At 41.4% G+C, this 25826-nt stretch overlaps 1 protein-coding gene across 3 annotated transcripts in view; it reads right to left on the minus strand.

Annotated features, from left to right (window-relative positions):
- LOC143958278 (uncharacterized) overlaps positions 1-21959 on the minus strand; it is a 195578-nt gene extending 173619 nt beyond the window's left edge. Inside the window, exon 1 of one of the 3 annotated variants that reach the window (XM_077467795.1) lies at positions 21709-21959. In XM_077467795.1, coding sequence (XP_077323921.1) covers positions 21709-21769 — 61 coding nt within the window. In that variant the 5' untranslated portion in view covers positions 21770-21959. The remainder of the gene's footprint in view (positions 1-21708) is intronic. The other 2 variants (XM_077467798.1, XM_077467796.1) reach the window with 2 other exon arrangements.
- Between the last annotated feature and the right edge of the window lie 3867 nt (positions 21960-25826).

The raw sequence follows: 25826 nt of genomic DNA on the forward strand, positions 1-25826 counted from the left end.
TTCTCATAAACCGCTGCAATGTGAACCCAGCCTTAGTGACACTGGCGACGGGGGGTGATCACGGGGTTAAACCTTTATTGGGGGGGTTAGGGGGGTACCTTAGAACTAAAGGGGGCTAACCCTAACTGCCCTAACAGTTATTAGTCACAAATGACACCTGCCGGGTGATCAGGGGGTTAAACCTTTATTAGGTAATAAATGGCGGGTGCCCTGAAACTATAAAAAAATAACTAACCAACCAGCGTCACCTGTAACAGTTATATGGTGATCACTGGTGAAAGGGTTAACTAGGGGGCAATCAGGGGGCTTTATGCGGTAGTATATGGGGGTCCCTAGCGCTATAAAAAGCTGCGGCGAACCTAAATACCTACCTGCCTAACTAGCGTCACCTGTGACACTAATACGGCGATCAGAAAAATGATCGCTTATTAGGCTGGGTTCACACTGGAGCGATGCGGAAACGCCGCGAATCCGCGGCGGGTTCCCGCATCGCATGCCTCCCGGCGGCAGTTCACACTGCCCTATGCGAACTGCTGGGAGTGTCAGTGAAATGTTACTGACACCCCCAGATCAGTTCGCATATCGCAGTGCGATCTGCAAACTCGGATCGCATGGTGTGAACACCCATGCGATCCGATTCTGCTGCGGGCCAAAAAAAGGGTCCCGTGCGAATTTGCGGCGGGTGCGGCGGGTGTGGCGGGTGCGGCGGGTGCGGCGAATGGCTGAACTCGAATCGCACAGAGATCGGATGTGATTTGCACTGCAGTGCGGTGCGAATCACATTCGTTCTCATAAACCGCTGCAATGTGAACCCAGCCTTAGTGACACTGGCGACGGGGGGTGATCACGGGGTTAAACCTTTATTGGGGGGGTTAGGGGGGTACATTAGAACTAAAGGGGGCTAACCCTAACTGCCCTAACAGTTATTACAGTCACAAATGACACCAATGCAAAAAAAAAAAAAAAAAAAAAAAAATGACATTGGTGTCACTGTGACTGGGGGGGCAGGGGTAATTGGGGGGGTGATCGGGGGGTAAAGGGGGGGTGTGAGTGTGCCTGGCATGTTCTACTGTGTGTGGGATGTGTTGGTGCAACTCACTGATCCGCTCTCCTCCGTGTCGGAACGAAAAATACCGACACGGAGGAGAGAATACATCACTTCCTCTCCTGTGTTTACATTACAGGAGAGGAAGTGATGTCACCGGGGATTTCCATTCGTCGGGAGCGATCGCGAGGGGGTGGCCATGAATGAATGGCCGTCCCCTCGTCCGGGATCGCTCCCGAACGAAAACCGACCGCCGCAGGCACCGGGCGGGGGCCCGATCGGGCCCCCGACCCGCGGGAGGCAAATCACGTACATGTACGTGCTTATGCCTGCCCGTGCCATTCTGCCGACGTACATCGGCGTGAGGCGGTCGGCAAGTGGTTAAGGGAACCTCCACGCTTTTTTTTTAATTTTATTTTTTATCAATGAATGAATGAATTGTCGGCTAATACAGAGAACACTCATTGAGTGTTCTCTGTATTACGGGGAGCCGACAATATAGCCGCAAGTGATTTTAAAATACTTTTTTTCCTGCACAAATGACACTTTGTGCAGGGACAGTTCTAAGCACGGGAAACATGCGCCCCTTCACAGGCATACTATAGACACCCCCGAGGTACCACATTTAAAGGAATATTACACTTTTATTGTTTCACTTTAATCATTATTAAAATCACTGCTCCTGAAAAAACGGCCATTTTTAAAACTTTTTTTTGCATTGATCCATGTCCCCTGGGGCAGGACCCAGGTCCCCAAACACTTTTTAGGACAGTAACTTGCATATTAGCCTTTAAAATTAGCACTTTAGATTGTGAACGTTCGAGTCCCATAGACTTTAATAGGGTTATAAAGTTCACACGAAGTTTAGGTCTGTTCGCAGGTTCTGGTGTGAACCGAACAGGGGGGTATTCGGCTCATCCCTACTGGACACCAACCTCTCAATACAGGTTGCAGAGCGTCACAGGATGTTCAGCCCAAACCTATTGGTATCACGTGCATAGATGGTGGCGTTACCCTTACCATCCTCCTGGTCTTCTCACAGTTCTTTCCTAGTTAGCCCCTTTTTGCCAAGAGTACTCACTTACATGGGCTCATGATTGTCACGTTCATTAGGGGGTTCCAGAGTCCAGCCAACCACCCAGGGCCCATGTGACATGGAGGCCAAGGCCACCTGATACATGCCATTCTTACTGCCTAGCAAAAGGCTCCTTCTCTACCTTGACCACCAAGTCCAGTACTGACCAGGCTTTCACCACTCACTCACTTTTCAGGTATTGACTTTAACTAACACTTCACCCATTAGATTATCACACAGAGGCTTCCTGATGAAACTTTTATGTACTTGGATAACTCTTCCAACAAAGAGTCCAAATCTTTGCCGTAACACATTCCAAATACTGGCTTGAGAAGATTTGGTAGGAATGTGAGGTGATTTGTGGCTTTTAGCTAAGTTGTAAACTTGTACTCAGAAACCCTTACTGAGCTTCCTTACAATTCCTATCCAATTTTACCGAAGTGGAGACCAGAATGGGACACACTGACCCCCTCACTTTCTCTTGCAGACTGCTCCAGACCTCTGCCCTTAAGTCATATTTACCACTTCTCCTTCTTATGAGCTCCAAATTTGGGGTACCAAGCATGGACCCTCCCCCAAAGTAAAAAGCACAAACCCTGTGTCATGTATCTGGGTGTATTCGAACCGGGATGTTCCTGGTCCCACAGCTGCTGTCTTACTTGTTGTGCTACAGAAGACCTCTGGAGTTGTGACCTTGGACTGTACAATCAAAGAAGCCCATAAATAGCAGCACTTCCTATCTCTCAGTGCCCGTTTGTGTGGACCAGCTCCCTGGGTGTTGTTACTGCTTTGTCACTCTGAATACCGTATTTGAACTTCTGCCTGAATTCCTGACTTCTCTCTAGCCCACTGATTTTGTACTTCAACCTTTGCCTGCCTAACCACTCTCTGGATTTCGATTGTGTACCGCTTTGCCTGACCTGCTGCCAACCTGATCTGCCTGACTAAGATTTTGCCTGAATCCTCAGCACACAAGCTCCACTTTGGACACTACCTATCACAGGTACCTTACACCCTGGAACAGGACCTGCTCTCTCTCTCTCAACATTCCCTGCCAACAGCCCCTAGCTGAAGACTATACCCACCTTAACTAAGAACTCCCTTAATGCTCCACCAGATAGTAGGAGCAACCTTTAAGGGTAACACCACCTACCTACAAACAGCTTTCATTACTCCTTCTTCCCAGCATATTCCACTTTTATGTGCAGTATGTATAAACTCAGGAAGGCTTACCACATTCATTACACCTTTTCTCTTTAAGTAGACCATAAATGGGCAAAATAATAGATCACAATACAGCCAAACACCTCTCTCCTCTCCCCCTTTGCCGATGTTATAATGGATTGAAATATTGCCATGAACTTTTCTCCTCTCTTCTCTTTTCCTCCCCTATCTTGGACAGAGCTCACTGAGACATCAGTACCTTTCTGTACACATCCACCCTTCTATGTGTTTTGTCACAAAGACTTTTTCAGGTAACAGCAGACATCAGAGGGCTCAAGGATCCATGCTTAAATATTACTTAGGCCCATACCTACCTTTTAATACCACCTACTAGTATAATACCTTTTTGAAACCGCAAATATTAGCCTTTCAAGGGTGCACAAAAGGAATAAATTACCCAATTTTCGACAAAATATAAAAGATGAGGTTGGCTTGAGTAAACAAATACCCACCAGATCAAATCTTTAAATTGTGCGTGCCTGTGAAACAGTGACAATCTTCCGTGTCATATATTTTCCATAAGTCCCTACAGGTTTTCAGTTTAGAGTTCACTGTGGGCCTAGAATTCTTGCTCTAACATGTGCAATGATATTTAATATGTGTAGTGCACTCAATGTTTTCACGGATAGGCTTCCTGGTGCATGAACTTACATTCATATGCTTGTGTGTGGCGGTGGGGGGGTGGCGGTGGGGGGGTGGGGGGCTTGAACATTTTGTAGGGGATTTTAAGTGCTTGGGTGTAACTTTTACACTTTTAAATTTTTTTTTATAAATGTCTAAAAAGACCCTAATGTCTCACCTGCCTTGCAATTAAACAAATAGAGAGCAGATTGCACTCCAATAGCATCTTCCCCGGCTGACTTGGGAAAGTAACTAGGACTTGGAAGTGACATTTTACACATTGTTTCCTAGTCATCAACAGGAAGGGGAGATCAGCAAATGAACATTCTGTGATCTCCCTCCCTTCTACACAACGGCACCTGCCATGTCAGTCTTGGGTATGCCTGTGGTCATGCAGACCCTGGGAGACAAGGCAAGGATGCATGTGGGGCATAAAACTGACAATAACCACGGTGTGTTGAAGCGATCTGTTGGCTGCACAGCCACCAGATCGCTTCTATATGAGAGATTGCCAGATCACTTCTATATGATAGCTGACTTGTCAGATTTAGGTCGGCCATAAACGGAGAAAATTTCTTTCCTGCAAAGAAATTAGCTTGGCTGCCTCATCAATGCAGACAGGTTATTGTCTTCTCCTGGAGGGGGGTAAGGGAGGGTGAGAGAAGTCATCCCCTCTGGGAGAAGACAATGATTTTAGCTAGCAGCTATAGCAGCCACATGTCATAATTGCAATTAAATCCGGCAGGCTGATTGTACCAAAGTTGATTGATCGATCAGCTTGGCACATTCAGCCTTCCCATTAATGGTTCGAATCTCAGCAGGAACCAGCCGAGATTCAAACCGTGTATGGCCAGCCTAAGCCCTTGTACACACGGCCGGACATTCTGACAACAAAATCCATCTGATTTTTTACAACCGATTTTGTCCGAAAGTGGTATTGCATACACACCGTCGGACAAAGTTGTCGGAAAATCAGATCATTTGGAACGTGATGATGTTCGTGCATTGCAACGGGACTACGTTGTGGCTAGTAGCCTTGGTGTCGTAATTTGATCTGAGCATGCGTGGCACTTTGTCCGATCGGAATTCTCTACATACGATTGGACAAAGTGCGATCGGATCATGTTGTCGGAAGATTTTATAGCCCAGCTCTAAAACTTTGTCGGACATTTTACATTGGAATATCCGACCATTTGTACAAGGGCTTACACACAATTCCAGCGGTTGCACCCAGGTGTATAAAACCCTCAAAGCCACTGACGTAGTATTTACGACGTGGCAGTAAATGGGTTCAGCATAGATCATTGAGCTTTTTGAAGTCTGCGTTTTCTTAAGGAAGTCCTTGTGATGAAACGCATAGATGGGTGGATATGACATCAGACACCCAAATGAAATCTTAGGTATTCGTTTACTTAATCCAACCATGCTTTTTATATTTTGCCAAAGAATTGGGTAATTTATTTTGTTTGTGTGCCCTCGATGGACTAATATTTGCAGTTTATGGCTTTATGTTGGTGGTGGTTGTAATGGAACTGTCCAGCACCCAGCTTTGGTGCTTCCATCAAGATACACGTAGCTTCCTCCAGTCGAGAATCAGGAACCCGATGTTATAGCTGAATATTGCACCCAAGATACTAGATGACACTAGCTTAGGTGCATACTGGAACTGCAACTCTTTATTGTACATTCACACAGAATATATACAATGCAAGATCAGATAAGCATTTGATCACATTACCCTAACCCTGCAAACTGTAAACAGGAATATAATTAACATAGCTAAAGAATAGCCAACATAAACATAATGCTTAATAAACAAGTAGTCACTTAATCAATCCTAGGTGCCTAGACCATTCTTTGATTAATCAGGGATCCCACCTTGTTTTCCTTGTACCAGTCTAAAACAGTCTATGAGACAAGCACATACAAGATTACAGCAGTCTGAAAAGGTGGAATAATTTATCTTCATAGATCTCTTGAGAGATATTGTTGATAAATATTTCTATCCCAAGTGAAGGAGCTTCTCCAACCCAGTCTGCACTAGGGCCACCATATTCCCTCTGACTACTAACCTGTACAAGATCCACCCCAGAAGGGAAGCTTTATTATTCTTATTCAGAGAATGAATCCAAGCCTCGCTATTAGCATTCATCACATGACAGTCCATCATTAGAGAATGATCTGCTCTCTCCATCGGCCCATAATCAATGGGTAGGAGACTGTCTCAGACTGTCCAGAACCAGTCTACAACAGTCTATGGGACAAGCTCATACAATGTTTCAGCAGTGTGAAAATGTGGAATTTATTTATCTTTATAGATTTCTTGAGGGATATTGTTGATAAATATTTCTGTTCTAAGTGAAGGAGTTCTCCAACTCAGTCTGCAGGAGGGTCACCATATTCCCTCTGACCATTAACCTGTGCAAGATTAATATTGCACCTTTCCATCCACTCCAGAAGGGATGCTTTATTGTCCTTATTCAGAGAATTAATTCAAGCCTCACTCTTATGCGGCATACACACGATCGGATTTTACGACAACAAATGTTGGATGTGAGCTTGTTGGCGGAAAGTCCAACCGTGCATATGTTCCACCGAACATTTGTTGTCTGACTTTTTGCCAACAAATGTTGGCTAGCAGGTTCTCAAATTTTCTGTCAACAAATGTTTGTTGTTGGACTTTCCGGCCATGTGTATACAGGTCCGTCGGACAAAAGTCCACACATGCTGAGAATCAAGTACGAGCCGGAAGTGCTCGGTCTTGTAAAACTAGCATTCGTAATGGAGATATCACGTACGTTTTGTACGTCACTACATTCGTAATTGTTGCCCAACATTTGTGTGACCGTGTGTATGCTAGACAAGTTGGAACCAACATCCTTCGAACGAAAATCCACAGTTTTGTTGTTGGAAAGTCTGATCGTGTGTACAGGGCATTAGTGTTCGTCACATGGTTGTCCATCATGAGAGAATGATCTGCTTTCTCCATGACCCATAATCAGTGGGTAGGAGGCTTGCGCCTAGTGCCCTCCAAAAGCCCCGGTCACAGTTGGGTCTATCACAGTGGTATTAAAAGGCAGGGCATGATATATGGATGAAGTAGAATTTAAGAATGGATCCTTGAGCTGTCTGATGTCCGCTGTTACCTGGGGAAGTCCTTGTGATGAAACGCATTGAATGGCAGATGTGATGACAGATGCAACATAAACTTGGAAGTTTCTTTATTTTAGATGTACAGGAAGGTGGTGAGCTCTGCCCAAGAGCTTCTAATGTGAGTGTTTATTTGGTATTCAAATAAAGCGCTTGTTTTAACATATTACGTTTTTGGGGTTATTTGTGTTTATTATTTGCCACATGGTGATAAGCGGAGGTAATGAGGTACAATCAGAGGAGAGGAGAAATGTTCCTGGCTGTATTTGAGGAGAGGAGAGGAATGCAATCTATTTGTTTGGCAATTTATAACCTACTTAGTGATAAAGTGTCAAATACTGTACATCTGGTAAGCCTTCCTGGGTTTTACACATACGGCATATGGAGGTGTACTGGGATGAAGGAGTAATGAAAGCTGTTAGACATTATTGAATCACTATTTGCTGTTTGGAGTTTCATGAACACTAATTATTGTTTATGGTGTAGATTGTGTTGGCACTGAGATCATTATAATTTATATTTTTGATTTTTTTTTTTTTATGTTTTTATTGCCAAATAGAAATGATATACAATATTGCAATGTATGCTTCAAGGAAGTATAATTATATCAATAAAACGTGAATTGCACAAAATTTTATCAAATTACATAATACACAGCTTGAAAATTTACAATGTACATTAATACTTCTCTACATAAACATGCAAACAAACACCCAAAAAACGGAACACGGGAGCATCACTAGCTGTGAACGGGACCTTAAAGTTAGGGAAGCTTAGTATCTATAAACCAGTTTGGCTATGATTTGGTTGTAAAAGTTGTGATTTCAGCTTGGTATTAGAGAGGGTCATCAAATTCCCTGGACCAATTTCCTGTTGGGGTTGTAGGATATAAATGCCCCTTCATCATAAAGCTGGTACACATACACTATAATATCAAAAGTATTGAGACACCTGCCTTTACATGCACATGAACTTTAATGACATCCCATAGGGTCCAATATTGAGTTGACCCACTCTTTGCAGCTATAAAAGCTTTATCTCTTCTGGGAAGGCCGTCCACAAGGTTTAGGAGTGCGTCTATGGGAATATTTGACCATTCTTGCAGAAGAGCATTCGTAGGGTCAGGCGCTGATGTTGAACGAGAAGGTCTGACTTGCAGTCTCTGCTCGAATTCATGTGCAGGCCAGTCAAGTTCCTCAAACTCACTCATCCGTGTCTTTATGGACCTTGCTTTGTGCACTGGTCCAAATGATTTGGTGGAGAGGGATTATGGTGTGAGGTTGTTTTTCAAGGGTTGGGCTTAGCCCCTTAGTTCCAGTGAAGGGAAAACTTTTTTTTGTACAAAAGAAAAGGAATAACATGGATTAGAATAGGGGATGGATCTAGCTGTCACCCCAGATCAGATATTCAGCAGCATCACATAATAAGTTACATAACAAACAAATACAGGTAGATTTAACACCCTAATGGAGGGAACTCTTAAGGCGTCAGCATGCCAAGACATTTTGGACAATTTCATGCTCCCAACTTTGTGGGAACAGTTTGGGGGATGGCCCCTTCCTGTTCCAGCATGACTGTTCAAACTGCCTAGCATCCCCAGAAGAACCCACACCGGGGTAGGCCTCTCATGTGACCCTTGCTTGGTGTCCAACAAGGAGGGAAACACTGAGGATGTGCCATCTTGCATTGTAGCATCTTCCCTTAGTTGTGAAACCAATGGCTCATGGTCAGGGTGAGCAAGAGAGGCAACAAAGAACAAAGCTGCCTGGTTCCCCTAAAAATGTATAATGGAGCAGAGATGATCCTGTTAACCTGGGGCCTGGCAGTGGGATCCTGATGAGTTTAACCCAGGACATAAAAGAAGTCCAAAGACACATTTTTATTTTTAATTTTATGTATTTTATTTTATTTTATTACAGGTTTTCAAGGTTTTCAAGAAATTTGGACAAAATAGTTGGAGTTATATGCAAGCCCTGGCATGGCTTGCTAACATACAGTATAATGGCAGAGGGAGGTGCAGAATGGACATCAAAACTAAATAAAGCCTGGAAAGTCTAACTTTTGCATACGGATCAATGGAACAGAAACACTCTGATCCCTGTCTGAATGTACACTGTTATGTGTAGTAACAAAAAGTTTAACTTGGAGGTAGTGGAATACCTCTGAGGGTGGCAATATATTTTGGTAATTTAACACTGGGAATGTTTTATTAGAGGTCGAACTAGTAAATTGGTGCAGTCTAGATAGATTTGATTGGGGCCTAATTCCAAAGGAGGATGGAGAAATATAGACTAGATAAAAAGCCCAGAGAAAGTAAATAGGGTGCTTCTGCCTGGTGGACCTGTCATAGATGGATGTAGTGGGGTCGACTAGAAGACTAGAGTTAGAGTAGCATTAGAAAAGGAGAAGCAACTCTAGCAGGAAAGAGAAGAACAAGGAAGGTGCCTCTAACTGCAGAATACCAGAAGTTTATTAAGGGTCACACTTACAAACACTTACATGAAGTAGGGGTTTAACAGACTCTTCGTAACATAACATTCTTGGCAGGGCTCCTGTCAGTGTCTTTCCATTTATCTGTGTGGGCCAGCAGCTGCCATGGAGGTTTGGAGCCCCAAATCAAGATGGCCACCACTTCTGGGACTGCAAGCCGTGCCTGTGGAATGTGCACGCTGGAAGTGACATTGAAAAGATACTGCCCTGCGGCCCAGTCTCTAAAGGGAGGGCATCATGCTGTGCTTCAGTATGTCACAGTACATGTTGGCATTCATCGTTCCCTCAATGAACTGTAGCTCCCCAGTGCTGGCAGCCCTCATGCAGCCCCAGACCATGACACTCCCACCACCATGCTTTACTGTAGGCAAGACACACTTGTCTTTGTACTCCTCACCTGGTTGCCCCCACACACGCTTGGCACCATCTGAACCAAATAAGTTTATCTTGGTCTCATCAGACCACGGGTCACGGTTCCAGTAATCCATGTCCTTAGTCTGCTTGTCTTCAGCAAACTGTTTACGGGCTTTCTTGTGCATCATCTTTAGAAGAGGCTACCTTCTGGGACGACAGCCATGCAGACCAATTTGATGCAGTGTGTGGTGCATGGTCTGAGCACTGACAGTCTGACCCCCTCCACCCCTTCAACCTCTTCAGCAATGCTGGCAGCACTCATATGTCTATTTCCCATCGACAACCTCTAGATATGATGCTGAGCACGGGCACTCAGCTTCTTTGGCTTGTTCTGAGTAGAACCTGTCCTGTAAAAAACGCTGTATGTTCTTGGCCACCGTGCTGCAGCTCAGTTTCAGGGTCTTGACAATCTTCTTATAGCCTAGGCCATCTTTAGGTAGAGCAGCAATCCTTTTATTTATTTTTTCAGATTCTCAGAGAGTTCTTTGCCATGAGGTGCCATGTTGAACTTCCAGTGACCAGTATGAGAGAGTGAGAGCGAAACACCAAATTTAACACACCTGCTCCCCATTCACACCGGAGACCTTGTAACACTAATGAGTCACATGACAGCAGGGAGGGAAAATGGCTAATTGGGCCCAATTTGCCCTTTTTCCCTTAGGAGTGTACTCACTTTTGTTACCAGCTGTTTAGACATTAATGGCTGTGTAAGAATCAAGGAAAAAATAAAAAAGCAAAACTGCGCTATTCGGTAAACCCACTCAGTGAGCAGCAGCTCAAATCGTTATACCAGGACTCACTAAACTCTATACCATAAGGAGTTGCGCTAAATGCAAGTAATTCAGTGATTGGAAATCCAAAATTCATTAATTAAAAATCCAAAATTCATTGATACAATCAATGTGAATACAATAGTACTCTGCCACCAATAAGTAAACACAAAATTAATTAAATAAATAAGATATAAATACAGTAGTGCTCTGCCACCAATATGTAAACACAAAATTAATTTAAATAAATAAAAATGAAAAATGATTCCATACTGAAATGAAATAAATACGAATCAAATCAATGCAAGTTGTTGAAATAACTTATAACACATAAATTAGTGCACAACACATAATGAACAATTATTTATATTTTTATAAAAATAGTCCAAAGAAAAATCCCAGCATATTCCACGTGCAAAAGAATCGTGAAAAATCCAGTGTTGAGTGGAAACAAACACCGATGAAAATGAGCGCTATGAAGAGCAAAAGAATGCCGCCACCAATAGTGAATTATGGCCGCTTACCGGAATGATAGATCCCTATTCAATGGGACCAAAAATTGCATGGAAAAGTGACCAGGGTAGACCTTCAAGGGAAACCAGGCAGGAACCTCTCTCTCCCAATCCTCAGGATGTTCAAGCCACAATGTATCAATCCGTATGAAAAACAAGGGAACACTGACATAGTAAAACTCTACTCTAACAGCCTCATAATGAAATCAATTTGCTCAAGGGGTAAGTTTGAAAACCTCCTATGGGATGGCAGCAAATCGCATCCACCTAACATACGAAGCTAGTCATGAGAAAATTAATTTTTTAGATCTCACTATATCTATTAGTGGAGAACAGCTTGTTACCTCCACCTATTTCAAAGCCACTGATAGGAATTCTTTCATTCCTACTTCTAGTTGTCACCCTCCGGCCTGGCTAAGGTCAGTGCCTAAGAGCCAGTTTTTGAGACTTAGGCGCAACTGCACAGAATATGAGGTGTTCTTGGAGAAAGCTCAAGTTTTGACTCAGAGATTTATTGATAAGGGATATTCATCTGAATCCCTGGCCCTTGCTTTAAATCAAGTGGGCTGCCTTGATAGGGCTGACCTGTTGAGAGAGAACAGAGAAGGCCTCAGAAATTAATCCTTCCATAATCCATTCATTACTAATTATTCTTGCCAATACTCTAGAGTCAAACACATAATTAATAAGCATTGGCACATACTTAAGAATGATTCGGTGCTTAAGACCATTTTGCCGGATAGGCCACAGGTGGTGTATAGGGGAGTGCCATCCTTGAAAGATAGGATAGCCCCTAATATTTTAAACCCTCCCACAACAAGACCAACGTTTTTTACAGACCTTATCGGTTACTACCAGTGTAGGAAATGCCCTGTTTGTGCTATCAATGGGTGTAGAACTAGGAGAAGCACGTTGTTTAGGTCCAGTTGCACGTCTAAGTCCTACAACACAGAGCCGTTCATCATCTGCTCTACAGAAGGAGTGGTATACTTGTTGGAGTGCCCTTGTGGCCTCCAATATGTGGGCCAGACTAAACGCCCGTTACATGTGCGCCTCAACGAACATATTGGGAATATCCGCAGAGGCTTTACAAAGCACTCGGTATCTAAGCATTATCTTATAGTGCACAACAAATTTAGGCCCAGTTGGAGGGGTGCTCATCTTGTTAGGCGTATCTCCCAACTATAAATGGCGTGGGTATACAAATTAAAGTGTTATACCCCCTTTGGCCTAAATATTGATGTGGATGTAAATGCTTTTTTTACAACTCTTAGATATTTTAGTTTTTTTTTCCAATATATATATATGCTTCAGGAGGATTTTTATGATATTTGTTTATCGTGCTAATTTTTGTAAACCCGGTCTGAGTTCTGTAAGCCGGTTGTAGGATCTAACTTAATTTATTTTATTATTTTTTTAATTAATTTTGAAATTTGTTAGATGGTCCGTATATGTCTTTGTGAGGACCACCCAGCAGTGCGCCATTGACAATCTGGCGCACTGACTATAGATGTTTTTTCCTTTAACCTCCTGTGTGAGTGAGGTGTTATTAGATGGGTTGGGTGAGGTCTACTTTCGTTGTTTTTGCCTTTATAAGGGATTAATATGGCCATTATATATATTTCTTTATATAAATAACTTTTCCGTACAAATATTATTTTTTTATACCGCTGTATGTATTTATTGTGGCATCTATAACTTATTTTCCCACAGTCAACATGGTGGAGTCATACGCTTGGTGGAACTCAGACCGAGGCGTGTCTTTATGTAATGTTATTTAAGCGGTGCGTCAGGACGCCGTCCCGTATCCCATGACTTCATCTTTGCAGTGACGAAACGCATAGGGAGAAACGGCGTGATGACGTCACGGCGTTCTACGCCAGTCCCAGAACTACAGGCGGTAGTCGAGAGCCGGCCATCTCGTTCTTTTTAATGTACAGTTGGAACCTGTGAGTTTATTTGCAATTTTTACTTCATAGTTTTATAGTTAGTTAGGTTGAATAAAGACACCAGTCCATCCAGTTCAACCTGAGTGAGTGTCTACAATTGTCCCTATCCCTGTACATTGTACACTCAACTACTTAATAAAGTCTAAAGGGTTTTACGCTATGCGAGTGTTCCCTTGTTTTTCATACTGATTGATTCATTGTAGCTTCAACATCCTGAGGATTGGGAGAGAGAGGTTCCTGCCTGGTTTCCCTTGGGGGTCTACCCTGGTCACTTTTCCATGCAATTTTTGGTCCCATTGAATAGGGATCTATCGTTCCAGTAAGCGGCCATAATTAGCTATTGGTGGCGGCATTCTTTTGGTCTTCATAGCACTAATTTTCATCGGTGTTTGTTTCCACTCAACACTGGATTTTTTACGATTCTTTTGCACGTGGAATCTGCTGGGATTTTTCTTTGGACTATTTTTATAAAAATATCAATTATTGTTCATTATGTGTTGTGCACTCATTTATGTGTTATAAGTTATTTCAACAACTTGCATTGATTTGATTCGTATTTATTTTATTTCAGTATGGATTCATTTTTAATTTCTATGTATTTAAATACATTTTGTGTTTACATATTGGTGGCAGAGCACTACTGTATTTATATCTTATTTATTTAATACATTTTGTGTTTACATATTGGTGGCAGAGCACTATTGTATTCACATTGATTGTATCAATGAATTTTGGATTTTTAATTAATGAATTTTGGATTTCCAATCACTGAATTACTTGCATTTAGCGCAGCTCATTAATGGCTGTATGTTAAGTTATTGTGAGGGGACAGCAAATTTACACTATTATACAAGCTGTACACTCACTACTTTACATTGTTGCAAAGTGTAATTTCTTCAGTGTTGTCACATGAAAAGATAGAAGAAAAGATTTACGAAAATGTGAGGGGTGTACTCACTTTTGTGAGATACTGTAAATCCAATTGAGAATCTGTGGCAAGACTTGAAGATTGCTGTTCACAGACACTCTCCATCCAATCTAACAGAGCTTGAGTTATTTGGCAAAGAAGAATGGGAAAAAAATGTCCCTCTCTAGATGTAAAAAGCTGGTAGAGACATCCCCAAAAAGGCTTTCAGCTGTAATTGCAGTGAAAGGGGGTTCTACAAAGTATTGACTCGGGGGGCGCTATACAAAATGCACGCCACACTTTTCACATATTTATTTGTAAAAAAAATTGAAAACCGTTTATAATTTTCCTTCCACTTTACAATTATGTGACACTTTGTGTTGCCCTATCACATAAAATCCCAATTTGGTTGTAACATGACAAAATGTGGACGATTTCAAGGGTTATGAATACTTTTTCAAGGCACTGTATGTGCCAATTCTCTCCAACATTCTCTAGAACTGTAAGCCCCTGTACACACGGTCGGAGATTTCGACAACCAAATCCGTCGGATTTTGTCCGTCGGATCTTGTCCGAAACTGTTGCATACACACGGTCGGACTAAGGCCGCGTACACACGGGCGGACTGTCTGACGGACTTGGTCCGCTGAAACGTGTTTCAGCGGACAGTCCACTCGTGTGTGGGCTTCAGCGGACTTTATCAGCGGACAGTCTGGCGGACTAAGTCTTTCGGAATTTCCGTAATATTGTCCGTCCAAACTTGGTTTCAGCGGACAGTCCGCTCGTGAGTAGGCAAGTTGGACGGACTAAGTATGGCGCATGCTCAGAAAGGATTTACACGGCCGAAGGTTGCATTGCAGTGTATTGGACGTCGTATTTCTAGTCCCGTCGTACGTGCTGTACACGTCATCGCGCAAGCTTTCAGCGGACTGTCTGTTCATCGTGTGTGGTCAAGTCCGTTCATTCAAAAGTAGGACGGACTGTCTGTCGGATTGTCTGACGGACTTAGTTGGACGGATAGTCCGCCCGTGTGTACGCGGCCTAAGTTGTCGAAAAATCCGATCATTCAGAACGTGATGACGTAATTTCGTTACGATGGGACTACGTTCGGGCTTGTAGCCAATAGCTTTGATGTAGGAATTTGATCTGAGCATGCATGGCACTTGGTCCGATCAAAATTCTCTACACATGATCGGAGTATGTCCGATCGAACCAGTTTGTCGGGAAATATTTCCAACATGTTAGCAAATTCGGTCCGACGGATATTCCGACGGAATCATTTCGATGCATACCACACACAGTCGGATTATCCGACGACACGGTCCGATAGGACACATTCTGACGGATTCTCCGACCGTGTGTACAAGGGCTTATACTGTTTCACTTGTTACAAAGATTTATGTATTTCCTATGCTCGTCACCTCCATCTAGTGGCCATAATGCAGTATTGCACTATTGGCCATACCAAAAGAAAATTCATTCAGATGAGAAAAATAGCCTAAAATACACAATTTTATCGAAAGTATTGGGCGCCTGCCTTTACACTCACATGAACTTTAAAGAGGAAGTAAACCCTGATGAGTTTACCTGATGAGTTTACTTCCTCTTTCATTCCCTGCAAAGGTAAAGCATAATGGACTACTATGCATCGCATAGTAGTCCATTATGTGTCACTTACCTGACACAGGAGCCAGCGAAGTCACCACTGTCTCCTGTAGTCTGGCGCATCCATCTTCTCGGTGGGTCTTGCTGCCCCGCCACTGTCATTCGGCGAAGCCGCGATGACGTCACTCCCACGCATGTGCACGGGAGCCGCCACGCGTGGCATATCGCCGTTGACAGTGGCGCACTCAGTGTGCCTGCGCGCCGCTGTCTACGGCACATACGCCGTAGACAGCGGAGCCTGTCTTTCGGCAAATATCTCCTAAACTGTGTAGGTTTAGGAGATATTTCTTGGACATACAGGTAAGCCTTAATCTAGGCTTACCTGTAGGTTAAAGTGTGTTGTAAGGGTTTACAACCACTTTAATGGCATCCCAGTCTTAGTCCGTAGGGTTCAACAATGAGCTGACCCACCCTTTGCAGCTATAACAGCTTCAACTCTTCTGAGATGGCCTTCTACAATGTTTAGGAGTGTGTCTATGGGAATGTTTGACCATTCTTCCAGAAGCGCGTTTGTGAGGTCAGGCACTGAACATTCCCATAGACATACTCCTAAACCTTGTGGACAGCCTTCCCAGAAGAGTTGAAGCTGTTATAGCTGCAAAGGGTGGGCCAACTCAATATTGAACCCTAGGGACTAAGACTGTTTGTGTGTTCATCTGTGTGTAAAGGCAGGCATCTCAATACTTTTGGTATTATAGTTTATGTGTACCAGCTTTATCATGGAGGGGATTTTATATCCTACAACTCCAACAGAAAATTGTCCCAGGGAATGTGATGACCCTCTGTAATACCAAGCTGAAATCACTACTTTTACAACCAAATCATAGCCAAATTGGTTTCTAGATACTAGGCTTCCCTAAGGGTGAGCCAACTCACTATTGAACCCTACGGACTAATGTCGCATACACACAATCGGAATTATGGTCGGAAAAAGGTCTGATGGTTTTCCCGATGGAATTCCGACAGAATTCCGCTGAAGCTGTCTTGCATACACATGGTCACACCAAATTCCGACCGCCAACAACGCGGTGACGTACAACACGTACGATGGGACTAGAAAAAGGAAGTTCAATACCCAGTAGCCAATAGCTTCCATCTCGTAGTGGAATTTGAGCATGTGTGAGTTTTTGCGCGTTGGAATTGCATGCACGCGATCAGAATTTCTGAAAGTTTTTCCATCAGGAAAATTGAGAACATGTTGTCAAATTTTTGCTGGCGGGAATTCGGCCAGCTAAATTCCGATGGAGCATACACACGGTCGCATTTTCAGATGAAAAGCTCTCATCGGTCTTTTGCTGGCTGAAATTCCGATCGTGTGTACGCAGCATAAGACTGGGATGCCGTTAAAGTTCATGTGCGTGTAAAGGCAGGTGTCCCAATACTTTTGGTGTTATAATGTAGTCCTATTTCCAAGAATAAATGTATGTGTAGATCCACTGGAGGACTGGGAGGCTGAAAAATTTTCAATAATTTTTTTAACTTTAAAAAGAAAAATTTACAGAAAAGTGTGCGAATAAAATTCAGCAGTTTCAAAGCGAAGATGAAAACAAGGAGACAGGGTCATGACCTCAGGCAGGAGGAAAGTATTATTTTCCTGAAAGTGGTGGCAGCAGAGGTCATGAGTTAATTAATAGCTAGTGAATCTAAAAACGATCAGGATGAATGTAGGTCTATCCTAAAAAAAAAAAAAGAAAGAAAGGGCAGACTCAAGGGAATTTGGCTATTTTTCTGCTGCTAGTCTTTTTTTTTTTAATCTACTGTACCGGAATCTCTATAAATGTAATGGAGTGAAATGTTTTTCTCTTGCTTCATGCAACGAAAAATGACCAACGCGGAACCTTGCACTTTTTTTGTCAAAATTTTGTCTTTTAAGCCGGTATTATAATTCAATATGGTTAATATTTAAATTGCTGAAAATTTATGTCCAACTTTTTTTTTTTTTTTTTTTTTTTTTAGCAAATGATTAAAGCTACTTGTCTGCAGCAAAAGTTCTTCATTTAAAAAAAAATAAAAAAAATTAAAACAAAAAGTTTTTTTTTTCTCTAAATCCACAGCATAAAGCCCAAAAAAAAACAAAAAAAACACCTGTACCTTCTTCATCTTGGACTTTCACTGAACAGTGAAGTAAGCACGCCCTTACCTGACCTACATAAACTTTCACCTGCTGCCTCTTTACATTCTCTACCAACATCTTCAACCGGCTCACATGTCAAACCTGATTTCTCTAGACTAAATAGACAAGGAGAAGAACATATGGCTATTTTTGTTTTTTGTTTTTTTTCCATTACCTTTACCTCTCATGGACTTGGAATTTCTTACACTTTCATCATCGCCTTATCTTCAACTTTTGATGCAGACTCCTAGTTTGGCTATAGCTATAGAAGTTTCAATACTTTTGCCCTGTTCTATGGAAATGTGTGGAGGGATGTCTGCAATGAAAAATTTAATAAATCTGCTTCTATCAAGGTTAGTGCTACTCATCTCCTCCCAGCCAAAGCCTCTAGTTTTATTTTCTGCTTCTGATACAGTACATACTTGCATACTTGAGCTCAAGGATTTAATTGAGCAAAAATGGACCAAAAAATGGTGGAGGCCTAGTCTACTGCAACCAATCAGGTTCTCCAGGCAGTTGAGAGAACGATATCCTAAATCTGTTACGCTTTTATTGATAACCTAGTGTTTCTTAAAAGTTCTCAATTTCTAACTATTTGGCCAGGTTCATTTACTAAAAACCCCCAAGATAACATGTGTTAAAAATATATATATATTTTTAATTATAATTATTATATTAATAACATATTATTATTATTATTATTATTATTATTTGTTTATATTATTATTATCAAATGATAACAACAACAATAACTGTTTGGCCAGGTTAATTTACTAAAAATCCACAAGATAATATGTGTTAAAAATATATTTTTTTAAATGATAATTATTATATTAATAAAATATTATTATTATTATTATTTGTTTATATTATTATTATCAAATGATAACAATAATAATAACAACAACAACAGCAACATCAATAATAACAACAACAATAATTATTATTATTATTATTATTATTTGATATTATTTTCTAATAATAATGAGAGAGTTCTTAAAAAAAAAATTCTGCATGAAATATAAAATATTGAAATATGAAATATAAAAAAGTGCAGAAACATTTTGAAGACCCCTTGTAATACTATTAATGATAATAGTGACAATAGTAGTACTATTATTATTATTGTAGTATTATGAAATAATAATATAAGGGTTCTTCAAAAACTTTCTGCATTTTCTTTAACTCTATTAAACATAAAAAAGTGTAGAAACATATTTGTTTATATTATTATTATCAAACGATAACAATAATAATAATAACAACAACAACATCAATAATAACAACATTTGATATTATTATCTAATAACAATGAGAGTTCTTCAAAAAATTTCTGCATGAAATATAAAATACTGAAATATGAAATATAAAAAAAGTGCAGAAACTTTTGGAGTCCCCTCGTAATACTATTAATGATAATAGTGACAGTAGTAGTAGTACTATTATTATATTATTATGAAATAATGATATGAGGGTTCTTCAAAAACTTTCTGCATTTTCTTTAACTCTTTTAAACATAAAAAAGTGCAGAAACATTTTGAAGATCCCTCGTAATAATAATAATGATAATAGCGATAGTGGTAATAGTAGTAGCAGTATCATTATTATTATTATTATTATTATTATTATTATTATTTTAATAGGAAATAATGATACGAGGGTTCTTCAAAAACTTTCTGCACTTTTTTTTTAACTTAAATATAAAAAACGCAGAAACTTTTTTAAGACCTCTCGTAATAATAATAATGATAATAGTGATAGTAGTAGTAGTAGTAGTAGTAGTAGTTTAATTATTATATCATATTATTAAGAAATAATAATATAAGGGTTCTTCAAAAAAATTCTTCACTTTTTTAACTCTATTAAATTATTTAAGTGCAGAAACTTTATGAAGGCCCCTCATAATAACAATAATGATAATAGTGATAGTAGCAATAGTAGTATCAGTAGTACTATTTATAATAATATTATTATATCATATTATTATGAAATAATAATATGAGGGTTCTTCAAAAATCTGCACTTTTTTTTATCTCTATTAAATATAAAAAAGTGCATAAACTTTATAAAGACCCCTCATAATAACAATAATTAGAATGGTGATAGTAGTAGTAGTACTAATACTACTACTAATAATTATTATATTATATTTTTATCAAGTATCATCTTGTAATTTGTACCTACAGTGAGTTTTGGGATTTGCAGTGTTTGTGCGTAAGTTATGATTCCAATAAAAAGGAAAATCTTTTTCTTGCATCTAGTACTCTCCAAGATTAGAGATTATTGGAGTGTTTTTTGCCACAAAATTACTGGTTGAAGCTGAAATGTTTTAAAATATTATTAAATTGCAGAAGTGAACTTAGCTGAAAGGGGCGTTTGTACCCCAAGGTTAATTCACAAAGTAACCTTAAAAAAAAAACGAATTCCACTGTTCCAGGTGACCCCAATGCATTTGCCGAAGTCAGGGCAAAATTTTGCTAATAGTTTCCAATACTCATGTATGCTGTTGAATGCTACATACTTTTATTTAGAAATTACTTACATGGTTTGAGCTATGAAAAATGGACCAAAGAAAAGTGGAGATGTTGTCTCTTGCAACCAAAAGGATTTAGCACTCTTCACGTATTTGAAAGAATGAAATCCTAAATCTGCATAGCTGCATCTCCTAGATATTAGCACATCTCTCTAAAATTTAGGACTTGTATTAGCATTTTTAGACTAAGGTTGGTGGACACATGACCAATCCATCACACCTACATGAACTTGTTGGACATCCCATTCTCAAACCATGGGTATTCGTATGGAGTTGCCCCCTTTTTTCCACCAATAATAGCCTACACTCTTCTAGGAAGGCTTTCCGCAAGAGTTTGGAGGGGGAATTTGTACTCCCTTGGCCAAAAGGACATTTATAAGACATTGGCATTGAAGAAGACCTGGCTCACAATTGGCATTTCAATTCATCCCATAGAGAAGTCTTTCTCAACCTTTTCAACAAAGAAGAACCATGGGAATAACTTTCCTATTTCAGGGAGCCCCTGCTAAGAATTTCTATATCTTCAACTCATGATACATTAGTGTGATGGTCAGCGGAAAGTCATTGTGAAGAGGTAGCCCTTTACGAGTAGCTCTACAGATCAATGGTATGAGTGGAAAGTTATCTGAGAAGCAAAAATTGCCCGTTGCTCAAGGAACCCCTAGCAACCTCTTGAGGAACCTTAGGGTTTTTGTGGAACCCTGGTTGAGAAACCCTGCCATAGGTGTTCCAAATGGTTGGGTTTATGGCTTTGTAAAGCCTACTCAAGTTCCTCAACACCAAACTGATCAACCCATGTCTTAATGGAGCTGACTTTGTACATGGGGCACATTCATGCTAGAACATCATAGAGCATTCTCAAAACTGTTGCCCCACATCTGGAGCCACACAATGGTCTAAAATGCATCAGTATGAGATTATACGTCAAAGAAGATTGCTTGATTTCATTCATCCGGTGTTGGAATTTGATGTCCAGCAACCCCAACTGGTGTGATGGTCAGGCGTCCATAAATGTTTGGCCATATAGCATATTTAGTATGTAGCCATAATTGAAGGAAGCATTGGTTCTAAATTCCCTTTGGACTATATGTTCTGATTAATTACTTTCATTATGATGGCATCTCATTAAGCATTAAAGAATAATTATTGAAGCTCTATAAAAAGGCAGCGCTATTTCAGGAACCTGTTTCTTGTGTATAACCATTCCTGGATACATTTGACAGCGCTCAGATGTTTTTACCTGTAATCCTGGTCATCGAAATGGTCAAGAACTCAATCATCTCTCCTTCTTCATACGCCATATTGGTGTGATTGTAGAACTTCCAGTACGAGAGTAAAATTTTGTCTTCTGCAAAATGGTATGTGTAAGCTGCAGCTCCAAGCTTCTTGTGTAGCAACCACAATTTTCATATATCCTGTTCCTAATGTTATCATTAATCTAACAACAAGGAAAACTAGTTGTAGCAGTTTGTAAACGTGATGGCTTGTTATTTATTGTAGAAAGCTGTCTATTAAGGGCAGGTCCCTGTGTCTGCCTCCCTCCCCCTTAAATATTTTTGAAAGCTAAGTAACACTTGAAGGATAACTCAAGCCAAGACTTTCAGGTGTTGGATAAAGTATGAGAAAATGTTGACCTGGTTGAGGAGTGCTGAGCAAGTCATCATCGACAGGGTTTCTATGCAAGACCAATTACTACTCGCCAAGTAAAATTTGCTTTGTAGCACTATCTCTTGCAAGGACTGCTAGTAACTGGCTCCCCTAATCCTGCACAGCCAGGCAATAAGCATTATCCGCTTGCATCCAAACCCAAGAAGTCAGTCCTTTGGTGCTGGATTTTCTTCGGGGAACATTGTTTTCGTTTGTTTTTTTTTAATACAGGAATTGTCAAAAACTGTCTCTGTGTTTTTGTTTCTTTTTTTTTGGCATGTGGTTTCCCTTAAAATCCATAAAAAAAAAAAAAATTGATATATATATACAGTGGTGTGAAAAAGTGTTTGCCCCCTTCCTCATTTCCTGTTCCTTTGCATGTTTGTCACACTTAAGTGTTTCGGAACATCAAACCAATTTAACCGCTTCCTGCCCGCCCTATAGCCGAATGACGGCCTTAGGGCGGGCGGCTTCCCGTGCCTGGCCGTCCCTGGACGGCCTGGTGTTTACTTCCGCAATGCGCGCCGCCGCGGGCGCGCATCGCGGAAGTTCTGTGTTTGCCGTGTCCCCCGGGGACAGGCAAACACAGATCGCTGTAAACGGCCAATCACAGCGGCCGTTTACAGCGTGATCGGCGTGTCCAATGGGAGATGATCTCATATGTAAACATATGAGATCATCTCTCAGCGCCGCTCTCCCTCCTCACACAGACAGCGTGTGAGAGGGGAGAGAAGAACGGCTGCAGCAGCCGTCAGTGTAAAAAAGAAAAAAAAAAAAAAAAAAGTAAAAAAAAAGTTTAATAAAAAGTGCCATCCTCCCCCAGAGCCATCCTCCCCCAGTGCCACCCCCCCCAGTGCCATGCCCCCCCCCCCAGTGCCATCCTGCCCCAGTGCCATCCTGCCCCAGTGCCATCCGCCCCAGTGCCATCCGCCCCAGTGCCATCCTGCCCCAGTGCCATCCGCCCCAGTGCCATCCGCCCCAGTGCCATCCACCCCAGTGCAATCCACCCCACCCCAGTGCCACCTGCCCGCAGTGCTATCTGTCCCCAGTGCCACCTGTTGTCAGTGCCATTTGTCCCCAGTGCCATCTGTCATCAGTGCCACGTATAAGTGGCATCTGTCATCAGTGCCACGTGTTATTAGTGCCACATAGTGCCATCTGTCATCAGTGCCACGTATTAGTGCCATCTGTCATCAGTGCCACGTATCAGTGCCATTTGTCATCAGTGCCACCTGTCAGTGTCACGTGCCATCTGTTGTCAGTGTCACGTGTCATCAATGCCACTTATCAGTGCCATCTGTCATCAGTGTCACGTGTCATTGGTGCCACGTATTAGTGCCATCTGTCACCGGTGGCACGTATTAGTGCCACGTATTAGTGCCACATGTCATCAGTGCCACGTATTAGTGCCACGTGTCATCAGTGCCACATATTAGTGCCACGTGTCATCAGTGCCACGTATTAGTGCCACGTGTCATCAGTGCCACGTATTAGTGCCACGTGTCATCAGTGCCACATATTAGTGTCATCTGTCATCAGTGCCACGTGTCATCAGTGCCACGTATAAGTGTCATCATTGCCACGTATCAGTGCCATCTGTCATCAGTGTCACGTGTCATTGTCCTGGTATTTCAAAAGTGTAATAAGTAGTCAACAAGTTAGATGTGTAATTTATGCTTCTAGAACACGTGATGGCGCTCCCTGCATGTTGGGCCTCTCTATGTGGCCAGGCTGCGAAAAAGTCCCACACATGTGGTATTGTAATACTCAGGAGGAGGAGCAGAATTTTTTGGGGGGTGTCATTTGTGGTATACACATGCCACGTGAGAGAAATAACCTATTACAATGACAATTTTGTGGAGAAAAATAAAGAAAATGAAAAATCTTCATTTTGCAAAGAATTGTGGGAAAAAAATGACAACATCAAAAAGCTCACCATGCCTCTTACTAAATACCTTGGAATGTCTACTTTCCAAAAAGGGGTCATTTGGGGGGTATTTGTACTTTCCTGACTTGTTTGGGTCACAAGAAGCGAGATAGGCCACCAGTACATCAGATGTGATCAATTTTGTGCGATTCGCACCACAGCTTGTAGACTCTCTAACTTTCACAAAGACCAAATAATATCCACTAATTTGGGTTATTTTTACCAAAGATATGTAGCAGTATAAATTGTGGCCAAAATTTATGAAGAAAAATTAATAATTTGCATAATTCTGTCACAGAAACAAAGAAATATGCGTTTTTTTTCAAAATTTTCGGTCTTTTTTCATTTATAGCGCAAAAAATAAAAACCCCAGAGGTGATCAAATACCACCAAAAGAAAGCTCTATTTGTGGGAAAAAAAGGACACAAAATTCATTTGGGTACAGTGTTGCATGACTGAGTAATTGTCATTCAAAGTGTGAGAGCACCGAAAGCTGAAAATTGGTCTGGGCAGGAAGGGTGTTTAAGTGCCCAGTAAGCAAGTGGTTAAACAACAGTCAAGGACAACACAAGTAAACACAAAATGCAATTTGTAAATTAAGGTGTTTATTATTAAAGGTGAAAAAAAATCAAACCATCATGGCCCTGTGTGAAAAAGTGATTGCCCCCTAAACCTAATAACTGGTTGGGCCACCCTTAGCAGCAACAACTGCAACCAAGCATTTGCGATAACGTGCAATGAGGCTTTTACAGCGTCCTGGAGGAATTTTGGCCCACTCATCTTTGCAGAATTGTCCTAATTCAGTTACATTAGAGGGTTTTCGAGCATGAACGGCCTTTTTAAGGTCATACCACAACATCTCAATAGGATTCAGGTCAGGACTTTGGCTAGGCCACTCCAAAGTCTTCATTTTGTTTTTCTTCAGCCATTCGGTGGTGGACTTGCTGGTGTGTTTAGGATCATTGTCCTGCAGCAGAACCCAAGTTCGTTTCAGCTTGAGTACACGAACAGATGGTCGGACATTCTCCTTCAGGATCTCTTGGTAGACAGCAGAATTCATAGTTCCTTTTATCACGGCAAGTCTTCCAGGTCCTGAAGCAGCAAAACAGCCCCAGACCATCACACTACCACCACCATATTTTACTGTTGGTATAATGTTCTTTTTATGAAATGCAGTGTTCCTTCTACGCCAGATATACTTGGACACACACCTTCCAAAGAGTTCCACTTTTGTCTCATCGGTCCACAGAATGTTGTCCCAAAAGTCTTGGGGATCATCAAGATGTGTTGTGGAGAAATTGAGACGAGCTTTGATGTTCTTTTTGCTCAGCAGTGGTTTTCTCCTTGGAACTCTGCCATGCAGGCCATATTTGCCCAGTCTTTTCCTGATGGTGGAGGCATGAACGCTGACCTTAACTGAGGCAAGTGAGGCCTGCAGTTCCTTGGACGTTGTTGTGGGGTCTTTTGTGACCTCTTGGATGAGTCGTCGCTGCGCTCTTGGGGTAATTTTGGGCGGCCGGCCACTCCTGGGAAGGTTCACCACTGTTCCATGTCTTCGCCATTTGTGGATAATGGCTCTCACTGTGGTTCGCTGGATTCCCAAAGCTTTGGAAATGGCTTTATAACCCTTTCCAGACTGATAGATCTCAATTACTTTCTTTCTCAATTGTTCCTGAATTTCTTTGGGTCTCGGCATGATGTGTAGCTTTTAAGGATCTTCTGGTGGACCTTACTGTGTCAAGCAGCTCCTATTTAAGTGATGCCTTGATTGTGAAAAGGTGTGG

This window comes from Lithobates pipiens, unplaced genomic scaffold, assembly GCF_037356315.1.
Source record: "Lithobates pipiens isolate NorthernLeopardFrog02 unplaced genomic scaffold, aLitPip1_a1.2 Scaffold_60, whole genome shotgun sequence".
NCBI classification, from domain to species: domain Eukaryota; kingdom Metazoa; phylum Chordata; class Amphibia; order Anura; family Ranidae; genus Lithobates; species Lithobates pipiens.